At 37.6% G+C, this 17237-nt stretch overlaps 1 protein-coding gene and 1 pseudogene across 12 annotated transcripts in view; one reads left to right on the forward strand and one right to left on the reverse strand.

Moving 5' to 3' along the window:
* Window positions 1-17237, reverse strand: part of ITGB6 (integrin subunit beta 6) — a 119364-nt gene that overhangs the window by 59853 nt on the left and 42274 nt on the right. For 8 of the 12 annotated variants that reach the window (XM_015596708.2, XM_025039224.1, XM_015596707.2 and 5 more), the window contains 5 exons: window positions 10150-10202; window positions 9556-9631; window positions 8730-8809; window positions 6043-6247; window positions 5184-5430 (listed from right to left, as the gene is read on the reverse strand). In XM_015596708.2, the coding sequence (XP_015452194.1) occupies window positions 5184-5430; window positions 6043-6247; window positions 8730-8809; window positions 9556-9631; window positions 10150-10202 (661 nt within the window). Of the gene's footprint in view, window positions 1-5183; window positions 5431-6042; window positions 6248-8729; window positions 8810-9555; window positions 9632-9739; window positions 9969-10149; window positions 10203-17237 lie in introns of all 12 variants that reach the window. The other 4 variants (XM_015596711.2, XM_025039226.1, XM_015596713.2 and 1 more) reach the window with 3 other exon arrangements.
* On the forward strand, window positions 11962-12080 carry LOC112470491 (annotated as a pseudogene).

Consider the following 17237-nt stretch of genomic DNA (forward strand, 5'->3'; position numbering starts at 1 on the left):
TGATTGTTTGAGCTTAGCTAGACTTTTTTCAATTTTTTTTATGGGATACCATTTTTACCTGAAAGAATGCTGACAGCCAAACTATTATTCCAACTTAGGTATTTGGTAGATATGCTCTTAAAAACAAAGAAAGTGAGCTCATTACTTCAAGAAAAACAAATATCAATATTTGTTGCCAGTGATAAAATTCGAGGTAACTAGAAAACTAGAATTTTGGAAAATTTCATGTCACTCATGAGATTAATAACTTCCCAATACATCAAGACTTATCTGATGATATTGATGGCAATATTAATGAATGTGATTTTTCAATATTGTACCATGAAATTTGTAAGATATACATCACTCAGTAAAGCGATAATTTCCAAATGGCCAAGCATTATATTGTAAAATCACACACATTGGTAAAAGTCATTCAAAGTGCAAGACAGACCGATGGCTTTTAATGTAACAGAATATGAAAAGTTTATTCATATTGTTTCATATTCCACATTGAAACTAACTTTTACCTTTTATCTAGTTTGATGTAATATCAAAGAAGAATTTATACAGTCATTAGGAAAAGCTGTTAACTATGTATGTGAGGTTTGACTTTCTTCATAGAATTCAACCAAACAAAATATAACAGATTAAATGCAGAAGCAGGTATGAGAATCTGGTTGTCTTTTTATAAACCAGATGGTAAGAGATTTGTAAAAGTGTAAAACAGTGTCATTCTTCTTGTTAATTTTAGTTTTGCTTTGGAAAATATAGTTATTTTTCATAAAGATGTGTTATTATAGTAATATGCAGTGCATTTGTTATAATTATTAAATAAATCAATAACTAATTATTTCTAAATTTTCTCAGTTTTACTTTCTAATATGGAAAATATTAATAGATATAACCCACATAAACTAAGTTCTTTTGGATCTTAATTTTTAAGAGTATAAGAGAGTTCTAAGATGTAAAAGTCTGTGGACTCCTAGATTAAAATAACTAGAGATGCTAAATGTTGAGAAGAGGAAGAAAATTAATACTTGTTTTGAATATTTGTTATGTTCTGAGTTCATTCAATTCTCACAATTGCCCTAAGAGGCAAATATTATTATCCTCATTTATAGGTGAAGAAACCAAGTTCAAAGAGAGTAAATTGTTGTGTAAGGTTATAATTTAGACCCAGGTCTGAAAAACTCCATGCTCTTTTCATTATTGCCTTCCTACTAAATAACATTTTTATTCCATAATTAGCAGGTTTGGATTGATTAAAGGATTGACTTTTGTGTTTAGTATTTGAGTTCTTGCTGTACATGTGTGTGGATGATGGTATTTGGATGAAGAAACAGAGAATTAAGGATGTAATAGGAAAGGAAAAAATACAACGTTGCAGCAAAAAAAGAACTATAAGTTTAACTAATGGTAATTTTGCTAATACAAATAAAAGAAACACCTTTAGAAAACAGAAAAATATTGACCTCTCAAGAGATCAAATATATAATCCTCCTTTGGGTCCCCATTCACTGTACCTTGTGCACTGAGTGTCCTGGCCTCCCCCTAACTTCAATCTATTGTTGATAGTAGCTACCAAGTACTTAGAGCTTCAAGGCCATGCCCAGTTGCAAATGCTTCCATTCATTATCTCACCTAATCCTTACAACCACTCTGTGTAATAAGTACTATTATTCCAAGCTGAAGCTTTGAGAGGTAAAATGATTCACCTAAGGTGACATTATGAGTGAGCAGATGAATCAGGACCTAATCCAGTGCTGACTTGCAAAGCCTAGACTCTTAATCACCGTGCTATGCTGTGTGCTTGCTCCTCAAAGAATCTCAGCTCCGTGAGGACTGGGCCAGATCTTTTTCTTCCAGAGATCTCTATGCCTACTACAATGCTTGCTACATAGTTGGAGCTCAGTACGTTTTTGTGCTGAATGAATGAAGAAATAAATAAATGAATGCGTGAATGAAATGCAGTCAGAGCTATAAAAAGCCGGACTGCTTTTCTTTTCTAGAGGCCTGATTAAGGACAGGGTGTTATTCTTAGTTCAGGATGCTAGGCTGCCTACTTAGCTGAGTCATCCAAGTTTTAAAATTTTAATCGTTTTCTCTGATATCATTCTATATCAATTGTTTTTCATTGTCATTCACAGAAGCTATCATTCACAGAGAGCATGATCATACACTTAGAAAATTCTAAGGAATCTACAAAAAATCAGACTAGAACTAATGAGAAAATTTATCAAGCTTGTAGGATACAAAGAGAATATGAAAAATCAATTGCATTTCTATGTTATCAATAAACAATTAGAAAATAAAAAATTTAAAAATACCACTAACGATAACATTAAAAAAGTCTATGGGAATAAATCAAACAAAGGATGAGTAGAATCTCTACCCTGAAAATGATAAAACATTGCCAAAACAAAACAAAATGAGACAAGATCTAAATGAATGGAAAAATATGTCATGGGCAATGATTAGATATGCAGTATTTTAAGGATGTTCATTCTCCTCAAATTGATGTCTGGTTTCGATGCTATTCTAATAAAAATCTCAGGATATTTTTTGAAGAAATTAACAAGCCAATTCTAAAATTTCTACAAAAATGTAAAGGATCTAAGATAGCCAAAACAAAAGGACAACAAAGTTGGAGGACTTGCACTCCAGATTTTAAGACTTGTTATAAAGCTACAACGATCAAGACTATAAGGCATTAGTGGTTACATGGGTATATTCAATGGATCAATGGAACAGAATAATGTATCCAGAATTGAACTCACACATATTTGATAATTCAGTGGGGAAAGGAAAATCTTGCTTAACAAATAGTGCTAGAACAATTGGATATTCACGTAGAAACAAAAGATGAACTTAGATCTTATTCTTTATTCTAAATACAAAAGCTAACTTGAGATCATCGACATAACTACAAGAGCTTCAACGATAAAAATTCTAAAAGCAAACATGGAGGGAATCTTTGTGACATTAGGGTAGACAAACGTTTCTTAGGACAAAAAAAAATACTAACCATAAAATTTAAAAATTGATAAATTGAACTTCATCAAAACTAAAAACTTTTGCTTGACCAAAAACATTGCTAGAAAAATAAAAATAAAATCCACAGACTGGGTGAAAATATTTGCAAAACATATTTGACAAAGAACTTTCCAGAATATATATTTTAAAAAAACCTCATATAATATAATGTTAAGAAGATAGATAACCTAATTTGTAAAAGTGAGCAAAATATTTGAAAAGACACTTCATAAAATAAGATATAAGAATAACAAATAAATACATGAAAAGATGCTCAACATTATTTGTCATTAAGGAAATGAAAATTAAAGCTATAGTGAGATACACACCTATTAGAATAGCCCAAATTAAAAAGACTGACAATACCAAATGTTAACAAGGGTTTGGAATAACTAAAACTCTTACTCATTGCTGATGGAAATACAAAATGGTATATCCATTTTGGAAAGTAATTTGATAGTTTCTTAAAAAATTAAAACTATACTTATTATACAATTCAACAATTACAATTCTAGGTATCTATCCATGAGAAATAAAAACATATATCTACACAAAGATTTATATGCAAGAGATCATAACAGCATTTTTAATGATAGCCAAAAAATGGGAAACAACTTGAATGTCCATCAATGGAAGAATGAATAAACAAAGTGTAGTGGAGCCATACAGTGGACTCTTACTTAAAACAAAAGGAACAAACTGCTATAAACACTAAATCACAGATGAATTTCAAAAACATTATTTCGTGTGAAAAAAGGCAAACACAGAAAGAAGGTATATACTACATTATTCCATTTATAAAAACCCCAAATAGGCAAAACCAATCTAAATTATAGAAACCAAAAGTGTTGCCTCTGGAGAAATAGAACTGACTCTCATGGGACATAAGAGCACTTTTTGAGGTAATGGAAATGTTCTACATCATGTTTTAGGTTGTGATTACATTGGTATAATCAGTCATCAAAACACATCAAACAACACTTCTAATGAATGTGTGCATTTTAGTACACGGCAATTATATCTCAAAAAAAAAGTGAGGAGGACAATGGGGGCAGACACTATCTCTGATGCTTGCAACCAAACGCAGTTCCTAAGAATTATAATCAGTGATGAATCCCTTTCATGGTCAAATGTCAGATTCTGGTTGGGAACCATACTACGATGTCTTAAAATTATATTATAAAATCTGTTTATCTTTTATAGAGATTGACGCCTTGGGAGTATACAAATATCGAAAGACAATGGAAGCTTGGAAAGTCATTTCATATACACTAGATTCATAGTAGTAAAGGTCTTGGTTTTGGACCAGCCCAGATCTTGGTACAGATCACTGATTAGCCATGTGGACTTGGGCAAATTACTAGCCTCTCAAAGCCACTGTTAGTTCTTCTGAGTATAAATAAGGATGACAAAATCTGCTTAGATCTGCTGTTATTATGAAGACTGAATGTAGTTATGTACGTAAAACCTTCAGCTTAGGGTCTGGCACAGACCAAATGGTAGCTCTTTTTCAATAGAAGGATATTAAATTTTATTTTGAACATGTCATTGGCTGTATAGGTAAGCCATAACAGAGCAACTTGCCCTTGACCATCGCCTGAATAATACATGGTTTTAATATATTATAATGGAGTCGTTGATTAGTTTCCTATTGAGTCAGTAGCAGTGAAGGCTACAAAGGCCTTTTTCAAAGAATAAGAGAACACCACATTTCCCAAAGCAAATCAGAAGTTTCAAAAAATATGATTTTAGCAGAAGTCATTGTAGTGGAGAAAGATTCTCTGAGAGAATGTGTGCTATTGTCAAATGGCCGCAGAAAGTGGTGGTCATTGAGGACAGAAGGTCTCAACAGTTCTGGGAATGGGCATAGTTCAGGGGAACCTATAGTGACAGACTCGGTCCCCTTGTCTGCAGAGCATAAAGCCAAATTTACCACATCCCGACCTACACAGGGAGATGGATGCTGCGAGGACCCAAGGCTAGAACCATGTATTAAAGTGACTTTCCTTTGGTTCCAAAAAACCCAGGAAACTAAGAGAGCTGCTGAGATCCAGCCGTTCAGGACGTAAATGCCAGGGAGTAAGCAAGCTCCTGCAAAGTGCAGCTCAAAGTGAGTCTATCTCTACAGAAAATCAGTGTTCAAAGACCCCAGAGAATCATTTACTTACCTACAAGGGTTGGCGATTTCTTCTGGCGTTGTTTTCATAAAAGGGGAGACGGGCTTTTCCACAAAAGAGCCAAAGCCCAGTCTAAAGTTGCTTGTTAATTTAGACATTTCCTTGGAAAGCAGGGAGCCCAGCTCTTTGATTGTGTTGAGGTCGTCATCCATGGAGGCTGAGAGGTCCATGAGGTAATACAAGTCCACTGGGTAATCCTCGGTCTGGCGGACTTGCACTTGAAGAGTCTGTTCACTGCCTGCAGTCCCGACAAAAAAAAGCAAATCCATAAAAACGTATGAGGACTTATTTGTGACTAATCAATCACTGGGCCAGCTGGCTATTTCATTCCAATAAGAAGTTACTGAAGATACTTAGGATTTCATAAACTATGTGGTAAAAGTTTATAAATGAATGAGCCCATGAAAATCTTTTAGCAGTGTGGTTAGAGCTACTGGAGGAGGTAAGAGTTAGGATATTTTATATCTCCTTGGGAGAACTAGCATCCATTTAGATAGAAGATAAGCTGATTTTTTTTGTACATGGTTTTAGAAAAGGAGAGCAAAATAAAAAGGAGTTTAAAGCTATGTTACAACCTACAAGAAATGTGAGGTAAACCTTGACATTTGAGCAATTCAAATGGTCACTATTAAATAAGGACTTTTTAGTAACACATGTGGAGTGCAAGTGACCAATATGAATAAAGAAAAGTATTAGCTTTGCAATTGTCTATTTCCTTAAGAATGGGAATCTGAGTATTCACAATCAATGATATATAATATGGTACAAGATGTACCAGCAGAACAGCAGTATTACCATGTGACATTAGATTTGTTTACATGAGCCCAGGCTCATGTAAATCATAACATACCTGGTCTCAATTTAAGAATCAAGCTTTGAGGTGCAATCTGAACAATGTCGGAACTATTTTTCTGTCTGCCTACACTGAGAGGCTTATTTGTAAGTATTTCTACTTGGGAGACAGGGTTTTCGATGAAGGTTAGTTGACATCCTTTAGCTAAAAGATTTGCCCAGGTATCACATCTTTCACCAACTCCAGATGGATGGGTAAAATTCTAAAAAAGAAAAGCAATAAAGAACAAAAGAAGACAAATTTGCATTTCTTTTGGAGATAAAATTTTATTTTGCTTGCTTTGCTAGTTAGGCATCTTGTCATACTCAGTATATCACATCCCATGTCCTGACATTGATTGTATGTCTGAAGTTAAGTTATAGCAGAATAACGAGATAATTCTCCATTAAAATTCTGAGTAAAATTGAATTCTTCTTTTCATTATATTCAATTGAATCTACCTAGCAGGTTTTGGGGGAGGATTTTTACTGCTTATTTCTTTAAGGCCTCTCCTGTGCCACTACTAAATCCGTGAAACAGATGAGTCATAGAGTTGATATCACCCTGGGAATTTATTACAGATGACCTGCAGGTTTGGGAACTCCTAGGATTATCCAAGCTCATTGAGTATATTACCAAATACAATGACAAAGAACCTTTTCTGTGAATTCCCAAAGGGCAAGGATTGTGACATCTCCTTAGTTAGCTCTCTGTCCTGGTTTAATTCATGAATGCATCATCTTTACATTATCAGCGTTACTTCACTAAAGTTAACCTCTTGGAGACTTTAAACTCGATGTCTTGAAGCATTCAATTCTTTAAAACTTTCTCTAAGATTTGGAGGTAAAAAAATGAAAGAGAACATGGTGTAGAAGACTGCTTTTCTGTGTAAGACTTGGGAGATCCCCAGTCTCCTTCTGATCCACCTGTGTAGCAGGAGGCAGTGAGATGAGTGTTCCCAGGCAGAGATGTGGCCATTCCAACCCTGCAATGCCCGGAAAAGAAAAGTGGATTGGGGAGATAAATCCCTGTCTTACCTGATAGCCAAGCCTGCTCTAAAGCTTAGGCTTTGAGCAAAGTTAAACTTGCGGCCCATTGACTCTCATGCTTGGAGAGAGGCAAACCAATGCTCATATTATTTTCTTCATTCTTTAGAATTCTAAGCCACTCATACTGTTTTCATCAACCAGGGAAGTTACATTTCTTCTGAAATTGATTTTTGAGAATATAATTTATTATGTATCAGTCAGAACTGTGCGTAGTTGAGGCCCCAGGCCAGGTGTAGCAAACTCTGTAATTTCCCAAGATGCCTCCAAGGCAAACAGTGGCTGAATGAGGCCTCACAATCCTTCTCAATACAGTATCATTGGTATAGCTATAATCGCCATCTTTGCCAAAAAGTCAAGCTGATGTTAACCATGGAACCTGTTTTCTATCTGCTCTAAGCAGAAGCCTAATTTACTTTTTGCTTCAAGTGCCTCAACCGATATAACTAACATTATTAGAGTGACTTTTTAGAATAATATGACCTTGAAATTTGACAATAACCGGCTACCAAGTATCATCTACCAGTAAAGCTGTCAGTAGTAACTTATGAAGTTCTCTTAAACGAGTGACAAAAATGCATTTAAATAAAAATTTCAGAGGTGAGCATTTTGTTAGGTTGATTTGTTGCTTTATGTTTCGCATGAAACTAATACTGTCTTTTTCAGGGAGTCAGTGTGAAAAAAAATGTAGATTTTTTTCCTTCTTTCTATATTCTCAAACCTACTTTTGACACACGAGCTCAAAAAAACATAATTGCCTTGCACTTTTGTGCCTCATCTGTCAAGGCAGTGATGGGAGTGAGCTGGGTTTGTGCTCTGTGGTGGGTGAGGCCCTCCTCCAGAGATACACATTCACCTTGGGAGGTGGATTTTAGCAGTTCTTGCCCGGTCCAGAGTCGGGTGTCCCGGTTTATTTCCCTTGAGCATTCTACCAGTCCCTGCTGCAGTTGGTATTTTAATATCTTAATGAGATTCAGTAGAGACCTGTTTTAAATCCAGAAAGAGCTAAGGCAGCTCTTTCTCACCAAGAATCATTTACAGATTGCTCTATATTGTCACTGGAGGCAGTGACTCAGGATGGCTTGTTATACATTTCCCAATCCCCCTTATCCTACTTTCTCACAGTTTTCAGTTTGATCAGATAAGGAATGTCTATTTCCGGGTTTGTCATTGTTGAGGTACAGCGTCACCAAGCTCATGAAAATGTAATTTTTAAAAGAATTGGATAATGTTTGAACAGTAAAGTTTACCCCAAAACACTTCTCTTACAGAATGGATCTTGGTTCCCAGATGTGATACGACGGTTTTGAAGTCAAGTATATGTTTAGTTTTAGAAAATATCATCTCCATGACCTCTGATGACCCAAGCCTTGGCATTGGACTTGTCAGCAGTTAGAAATGGCTTCAGAATAAGAGGTGGAATCTCATTAAATAAAGGAACCCGAGTTAAATATTTTTCAGAATAATTAGACATTCACTCCCTCCACAAATTACTTTTGAAATGATTACTTTGATCTACTGATGTGTACATTTTTCTTTCTAGATTTGTCTCACTCTTATAGCCCCACAGAAAGCAGAGCACGATAAAAACAATCACTGAAAGAATTAACTTAAGCGTAACTGCAGTTTTTACAAACATGTTGAGGTCATTTGTTTTACCTCCTGAGAACACCAGGCACACTGAGGTCCAATGAGTAAGCAGTCTTCACAGGTTTCTGCACCTCCCATGGCACAGCCACCTATGTTTAAACCCAGGCAAGACACAAGGATTCAGTGCACTCTCAGTCCATTTTCAAGACTTATGGCTCTTAAGTACTTGAATGGAGCAATATCAAAGTTTATTTTAGTCTTCAAAGATCAGTCCTCTAAATGTTAGCAATTCATAGAAAGGTTTATATTTTACACCTATCACACTGAAAATATGTATGCCTAATTAGCCAAAAATAATTATTCTCTTTTTTCTTAAAATATAAAAAATCTCAATGCTCACAAATATAGAATCCTCATATTTATTATCCTCATTCATTATCATGCACCTAAATTTTTAAAAAATTATTTGACCCATTTAAAATGTTTCTCTTTTAAATGTACTGTTTTTTTTATTTTTAAAATAAACCTCTTTCTCTCTCAAGTTTATTACTCTTAAGTGGAAGTCCTTGTTGTATAATAAAATAGTTAGAAAAGTTACCAAAATGGTTGTCACGAAGGTATTAAGAAGTCCTATTGAACATTAATGCTGTTTAATTCTCCTCATTAAAATGCCCATGCAACCTTTGTATTTATTTACCTTAAACCTAGAGCATTCCTTTTGGGAACAGCCCTGCATCTGCCTGTGATTTGTTAATGTCCGTTCAATAGCAAAAAAAAAAAAAAAAGGCAGTAGAACAGATCAAAAAAAAAATGACTTCAAATCTAATTTCTGAACCAAATGACAGGTTTGTCAAGCAGACCACAAAAGCAATATATCGGAGAGCTTAGGTCTTACCTTGTACGTGATCGTTCCTTCCTAGAAATAGAAAGAACAGGCAAAGCAGTTCAATCCCCATTCGTTTCAGTTCTCGCTGTGCAGACAGATTGAAAAATGAATTACCTTCAACATTACAACACCGAAGCTGAACATTGTTAAAAATCTTGCTTTCTCAAAGTGTAAAATTTTAAATACTACTTACACTGCTTTGAAAAGAAACTTGAGATGTAAATAAATAAGTTTTCATTAAGACTGAAATGAAAACAGGCTACCTGGACAGGTAAAGAAGAAAAGCTGTGTTTAAAAGCAACTTCAACATGATTTACTTCCTTGTTCTCCTTATAAGGAATGCAGGTGTACAATCACCAAGAAGGTAGGGGAAATTCATTCAGTAGAAAATTTCGTGTAAATTCTATTAGACTCTCTGCAGCCTAGAGAAAGTTAATATCTTTAGTGAAATATTGATCAATGGAATACCAAAAGAGCAATTGAAATATGATTTAAAGTTGTTTTTAAAGTAATTTTAATTTAATAAAAACAGTTGATAAATAAAACACAACTATGTAAGTCATATGTAAGGAGGGTTTTAAAAAACGAGCTAAAGGAAAATACCTGAGATTTTTGTATTTCATTGTTAAATCCTTTGCAGAGAATTGAAATGGATTCTGAAAAATAAAAATCATTATTTTACAGTCAATTTAGAAGACAGGCTAGAAAAAGCAAAACACCGTGCTCCTTTGTTTTTCAAATGGGATGAAAGATATTTTTCTATAAGCATAGTATTCTTATTTAAAAAGCAATATTGGAAATAAATATAATATATTAAAATCAAATTAGACCAGAATTAGTCTTGAAACAACAATTGAAACAGAAACAATGGTGCCCAAGATTCTGAATAGGGACCAAGTGCTGTTTTTCGTGTACTGTCCCAGCTTCTAGCTTCCCACTTGGCACGCAGGAGGCATTTGTTGAACAAAAGAGTGACAGATTTAAAATCTATACAATCTGTGGCTAAATTCATGAGGTTGATTATATATATTTTCCTAATGTATTCAAGAGGATGTTTTGGGATTTGTAGAGACTACAAAGAGGTAAGAATCAAATATTCACTTTGTTACTCTCCAAACTATTTGACCTTAGATGGATTTCTTTGTAGCTGGGCCTATGTCCTGGGAGATTATCTTTTTAAAGTGTATTTCTAAGCAAGCATATGGAACCTGTAAAGAGAGGAAAATTATTATAGACTGGTCAGGCTCTTCTTGGAAGGCTATGTTCAATTTTGAACTCCGCCATACACAAGAACCTGGAAGAACACAGCAAGATTCCTGTAGAGAGAAACCAGAATTATTAAAGAATTAGAAGTATGCCATTTGGGAAAAAAATACAGTTATATAAAATCAGTTGATTTAGCATGAAGAAGAAAAATTGAGGCACAAATTATCTGTGTCCCTGATATTGCATCCATTTTCATACCCACTATTAGCTTTCATTCATTGATTCATCCATTCATTCAACAAATATTTATTTAGCATCTACTTTGTGTCAAGTATTATTCTAGAAGCAGAGAATATGTCAGTGAACAAAGCCAAGTTCTTGACAGGTGAAGCATATATTTTAGGTTAGGGCGCAGCAATAGGGAGACAGAGTCTTAAAATCAGGCAGTAATAAGGGCTATGAAAAATTATAAAGCTGGGTAAAAAGAAAGAGGAGTAGGAAGGTGCGTTATTTTATTTAGGATAGTCAGGGAGGATTTCTCTGCTCAACTGACATCTGACAGAACCCTAAATGACTCGGGCAACAAAGTGCAAAGGCCCTGAGACAACCTCATCCTAAGTACTTTCAAGGACAGCGGAAGGCAAGATGGGACAGGGAGGGTGGTAGCAAATGAGGTCAAATTAAGAGGCAGAGGTCAGATCATATGTATTCTTGACCTTGAATTTTATTTTAAATGTATTGGAATGTCATTAGCAAGTCAAAAGCAAGGGAATGATATTACTTAATTTACATTTTAAAAGACTCACTCTGGCTTCCATGGAGGTTAGAATGTATATCGTAAGATTAGAGATCAATTAGGAATTTACAGCTGTTGTCTAGGACAGAGGCAAAGTAGTTGGGACTAGGATGTTGGTGATGCTGGAGGATGGAGGTGGTCAGACAGGATATAATTTGAAAACGGAATGTGTTTATGGATTGAATGTGGATATGGAAGAGAGAGATTTTTTGGCCTGAGCAACTGAGTGTATGATACTCTTTCCTGAGAGAGGCTATCTTGGAGAAGGATCAGGTTTTGTATAAGGATGGGATTCAAAAACATGTTAATTTTGAAATGTCTAGAAGATAACCACGTGAAGATGCCACATAGGCAGTTTGATTTCTGAGTCTACAAATGGGGCGATGTTAGTGTCAGCTATAAATGTAACATCAGTCTACAGCCATGCTACCCTGAACAAGCCCGATCCTGTCTGATCTCGGAAGCTAAGCAGGGTCAGGCCTGGTTAGTACTTGGATGGGAGACCACCTAGGAAGACCACGCACTGTAGGCGTAAAAAACAAAAAATAAAATAAGAGATTGTAAGGTCCTTGCAATCTATAAGGTCTACCAAAGGTTGCCTTGCCTAAAAAAAAATGTAAGATCGTCAGCATGGATTTGATGCTGATGACATTTAAAGATGAGGCTGAATGAAATCCTCAAGGAAGGGAAAAGCTCTGAGGATTGAGTCTCGGGGCCTGCCAATACCTAGAAGTCAGGAAGAAAAGGATCAGGTAAAGAAAATTGCTATCTAAAGAATACTCCTTCTTGATAAAAAAGGAAACTATCTTTTTTGGAAGACAATTCTCAAAGTATCTCTCACATTTCTGCACATCTTGCAAGCAAAGGCATTGACTACCTTTTTTCCGGATTATCTTTTCAAGGGTGTTTGTAAAGTGCACAGCCTTTGAAGATAGAGATTGTGTCTCTCTCCAGATCAAGTAGATTTGCTTACAGCTTGGGAAGATAACATGTCACCCTCTAGAACCAGGAGCAGACATGTTTACTACCCATTATAAAAGATTTAGCTTCCATAAGCTCAGAGTTTCTCTCTTGTAACAGCCCACCACATGTGCAAGTGTCATCTTTCCATTAGTGTCACTCTGTGACAATTGGCCTTGGGAAACTGGTGGAAGAAAATGCTGGCCCTTTGGCCACTGTTATTGCTGTGAATTATAAAGTCCTTTATTTCTGACCCAGACATCTCATGTCTCTGTAGGCACCTCCAAATCTGTGATGATCTAACTTGTTAGCTTGCAAGTAAAATCTGAAGCCCTCCACAATTCTTGACAATCTCCTACTTGAAACTCCCCTTTTTCTATAGACTGAACACGCACTTTTCAAATCTCATTTTGGAAGATGAGATCTTGCATCCCACAAGACTTCCTGAAATGCCTTGGACTAACCAGGGCTACCCTGGACTCCAGAGGTTTCTTGAGGTTCTGAGTTGTCTGTCTGCCCAGTGACCTCCCTGGAAGTTATCATCAGGCACTTTGGATGAACTGGAATCAGGTATGCCTGCACGACTCTCCATCTGGTCACTCCCTAGAAACTTTTCTCTGAGGTTCTAGCTGCCATCGAAATCTCTTCTTCCTGGGAACATAGTTAGACTACCTCTTCCATCCTGTAGTGCAGTTAAGAGAACCCCAGTGACTTAGCTCTTGGCAGTGGGATGTGAGTGGGAGTGGTATACACCACTGCCAGGCCATCTCCCTGTCCCTTTGCCACTGGATGCAGGCAGCAACAACAAGATCCTAAGGGAACTCCAGACATTCAGTGTGACCTTGTGTTTAAATCAAGAACCCTCTACTATTCCATGTACAGACTTCCATCCAGTTCCTAAAGTCCGAATTGTGCTGCTTCATTTGCTCTTTGTCTCCACTTGCAGCCCTGCCCTCGCTTCCAAGCCTGTGTACCTGCCATTTGTGCTGCCCCTACCTCCTTTTCACTCCTCTCACTTGGCTAACTCAAAGCATAATTCGGGTCTCAGTGTAGGATTTACTGGTACTTCCCACAGGCAGACCTTTTCGGTGTCTTCAGGCCTCTTTTCCAAGGAACTTTCCCTGAGATAGCCCTTTTAACTGTTTGTAATTGCCTAAATCTTAGCCTCTCTCTCCCACTAGGCTGTGAGGTCTTTTAAGGCATTTATTTATTCAACAAACATTTACTGAATTCTTACTTGGTATCAGACAGGGACTGCCTTAGTTATCTTTATATTCCCAGTAAGTAGCATAACCCTTGGTACTTTGTAAATATTTAATTAATATTTATCGAGTAAATGGATGAATTTTTATGTCCCCATTGTCTAATATTTTCTCTGTTACAAAACAGGTACTCCATATATATTAAGTAAATAAATGAGTAAATGAATAAATGGTTTTAGAAAGTACATAATGCAATTAGAAGAGGGAAGACGTCTCCCCTGTTTGGGTTGTGATGAAAGCTGGGAAAAGGCTTAAAAATGTAGGCTGGAGAAAAGCAGCTGAATGTAAGAGAAAATAGAAATAAAACAATGCTACAAGAAAACATTCACCTATTCTGTTTCACCTTGGCATCACTCTGGAGAATTTATACCAGCAGAGGGGAAACAGTCTTGCTTCTTGAAGATATGGTGCCTGGCGCCCTCTCCTGGAAAGTACCCATCCATGCCCCTGCTGTTCTGGGAGCTGGCCATCCCTTCAAGGGTTCAAATAAAAAAATGTGTTCCCTCAGCCAAGCCAACCAGATTAATCACCTCTGTTTCTGGATATATGTGGAACTTGAACTGGAAGGTACAAACATAAATCAATGATTTTATCATTGGAGCTGAACCTGGCAGAGAGGACATGAGGTTGAAGGGAATATGAGGCTTCAGGAGCGAGCCTATTCGGGAGACAGAAGCCGAGGCAGAGAAAAACTATGAGGAGTAGATGGGGTGGTGGGTTGAAAGTATCAATTGTAAATGCAGCAGAGAAGGGCTCCTGAGTCTCATGAACTGAGGAACGCTAGAGTCAGACCCACAAACTCACTCTGTTGAGGAGACAGATCATGGCCCAGGCCGAGAACTGCCATGGATCCCAAATGCCCTTCCAGAGCAGATCTCTCTGAGGCCTAGCTCTTCCTGGATTTCTCCAGCATCTTGTCTCTTACAGAGCGTTGTGTATTTTTACAACAGATTCCCATCACTTGTGGGTGGTCAAGGTGGACTCTATATTCCTTACCATTAAGAGATCCTACATTTTTAGACTAACTGCTCAGGCCCATGAGATAGAATTCTACCATCCATTTGGGAGTCTGACCCTCTTCAAAGGTCTGAGCTGGGGAAGGTGCACTAACAGAGCACCTCACAGCTAAGAAGGCAGCATCTCCTGTGCTCTGCCCTTCAACTGGCTTTTGCTTCTGAGATTTAGTAATGTGCTGTCTTCAGTGGAGCCTTGACTTCAGGAAGCCATATGAAACCATCTAACTCAGTGTGTTTGGCTTGGTCTTTCTTGGGCCTAACCACTCATCCGTATCAGAGAATGACAATCTAGGGCACAGCTGGGCCAGCCCCAACGTATCTCAAAATACTCCTGGGAGAGGAAACACTGAGTCAACCTGGCTGGGACCCAGTTCGAACCCTGGGGATCTTAGTAATGACTGCCAGCTCTTGGAATGGCCTTGCTGAGTTTTCCTGCTTTATTTTAGGTACCGGTGACAAATCCACCTCCAGTTGTCTTTCCATGAAAACATTTCTGAGTGAGCAGCTAAAAGAAGTCAATGAAAATGGATGCTTTGCCTTTGGGTCTGGCCCTGATGTAATTCTGTGATATGCACTGCATGGCGGGCTGTTTGCAGATGCTATGGCTGACTTGAGGATGTGTGTTACTGGGTATGCACAAAATCTGGAAGCGATAGCTTTGTTTCACATTTCTCATTTCCCTGGCCCCTGGCAACCACCATTCATTCTGCTTTCTATTTCTATGAATTTGACCATTCTAGCTAACTCATATAAGTAGAATCACACAATAAAGCTTTTGTGTCTGATTTATATCACCAAGCATTTTTTCAAGTTTCATTCACATTGTAGCATGTATCAGAATTTTATTCCTTTTTAAGGCTGAATAATATTTCATTGTACAGATATACCACATTTTGTTCATCTGTTGATGGACATTCAGGGTGTTTCTATCTTTTAACTATTGTGAACAGTGCTGTTACAAACGTGGGTGTGCAAATATCTGTTCGAGTCTGGAACTCAGGTCATGATGCCCAGGATGCTCTGGAGGAAGTCAGGCGTATCGGGAAGAATTTAGTTTTTTTTTATGTGGAGAAACCTGGGTTCTAACTGCAGCCCTGCCAGTTCCTACTATGTGTCCTTGGTGATAGCATTTCTTTCTCAGCACTTTAGTTAACACTCTGTGAGACAGTAATAATATCGACTTTTCAGGATTGTAGTGAAGATTTAATTATACTTTTCTGGGTAAATCCAGATTTTATGGGGCTCAAGATTCTATGATTTAGGGGGCCCTCTTTAAGAAAAGGAATGCAAATTGGAAATAAATTAGGTATAAAAGTCTATATTTATTTGAAATGAGAAAGGAAAAAAAAAAACCATGACAACAAATTACTGAAGCCTTGGGGATTCCAGGCCCTTTCTTCTTGATATCACCTTAGGCAACTGACCAGAAATGTTACCTAGAAATGCTTCCCAAAGGTAACCTGGCTTCGGGTCCCCACCTGTAGCTGCCCGCAGCTCCCAGCCACTCACAGGCACCTGTGCAAGCTAGGTTTTACCCGTTTCATGGTAACCTGCCCCACCCCCCAGCCTCCTCTGATTTCACTCAGGATTCTTGTTTATTGCAGTTAATTTTATTGAGCACTTTTCATGTGTCAGGCACTGTTAAACATTTATTAGTATTGCCCTGTTTAATCTCACAATAGCCTTATGAAGTAGGGACTATTTAACCTCCATGTACTAGTTGATAAAAGTGAGGCACCAGAAGCTACCGAACCTGCCCAAGATCACACCGCGGCTCAGGAGGCACAGCCCTGCAAACCGACCGCTCTCTAGCCGGACTTCTGCATTACCGCGCAAACTGCCTCCTGGTAGATACGGGATGTTAGTAGAATCATAAAGCAGCTGTCAGCAGAAATGAAATCGACCGAGGAGACTTTTAATACATTTGTCTCTCAATCTCTAGACCCCTTGTTCCAGCTCCAGCTCTGTAACTAGCTGTCTCTCCTTTCGGTTTCTTGTTCATTCTTTCGATCATTCATTCACCACCTAAAATGAGACGAAAATATGATCCTGGATCATACAATCCTTTTTTATTCCTGCTCTGATTTAAGTCCAGAACAAACCGCTTAAAAACAAACTTGAAACAAAACATGCTGCCCTTCGCGGGAAGGTGGCACCGCTGGTCAGGGAGCCAGGTCTCCGGCTGAGTCCAGGAGAGGGCGGTCACGGGGGTGTCACGGGCATTTCCTGTGGCCGGGAGATGACTCAGTATTAACTCCTGGTCCTCCAGACGCTGTCGCCCTCCGCCCACTTTGGAGCTCGTAGTCAGTCCCACTGTTAGTTAAAGGAAGATAGTTCTCATTTGGCAAGTCTGACACAAATCTTGTATGTTAGGCCTGCTTGAGAAACTCTCACCTCGGGTTTTGGAAATTAAAGTCTAAAAGAACTGAGCTCCTTCTGTCTTTTAGTATG

Source organism: Pteropus alecto, unplaced genomic scaffold, assembly GCF_000325575.1.
Source record: "Pteropus alecto unplaced genomic scaffold, ASM32557v1 scaffold3, whole genome shotgun sequence".
In the NCBI taxonomy this organism is placed as follows: Eukaryota; Metazoa; Chordata; class Mammalia; order Chiroptera; family Pteropodidae; genus Pteropus; species Pteropus alecto.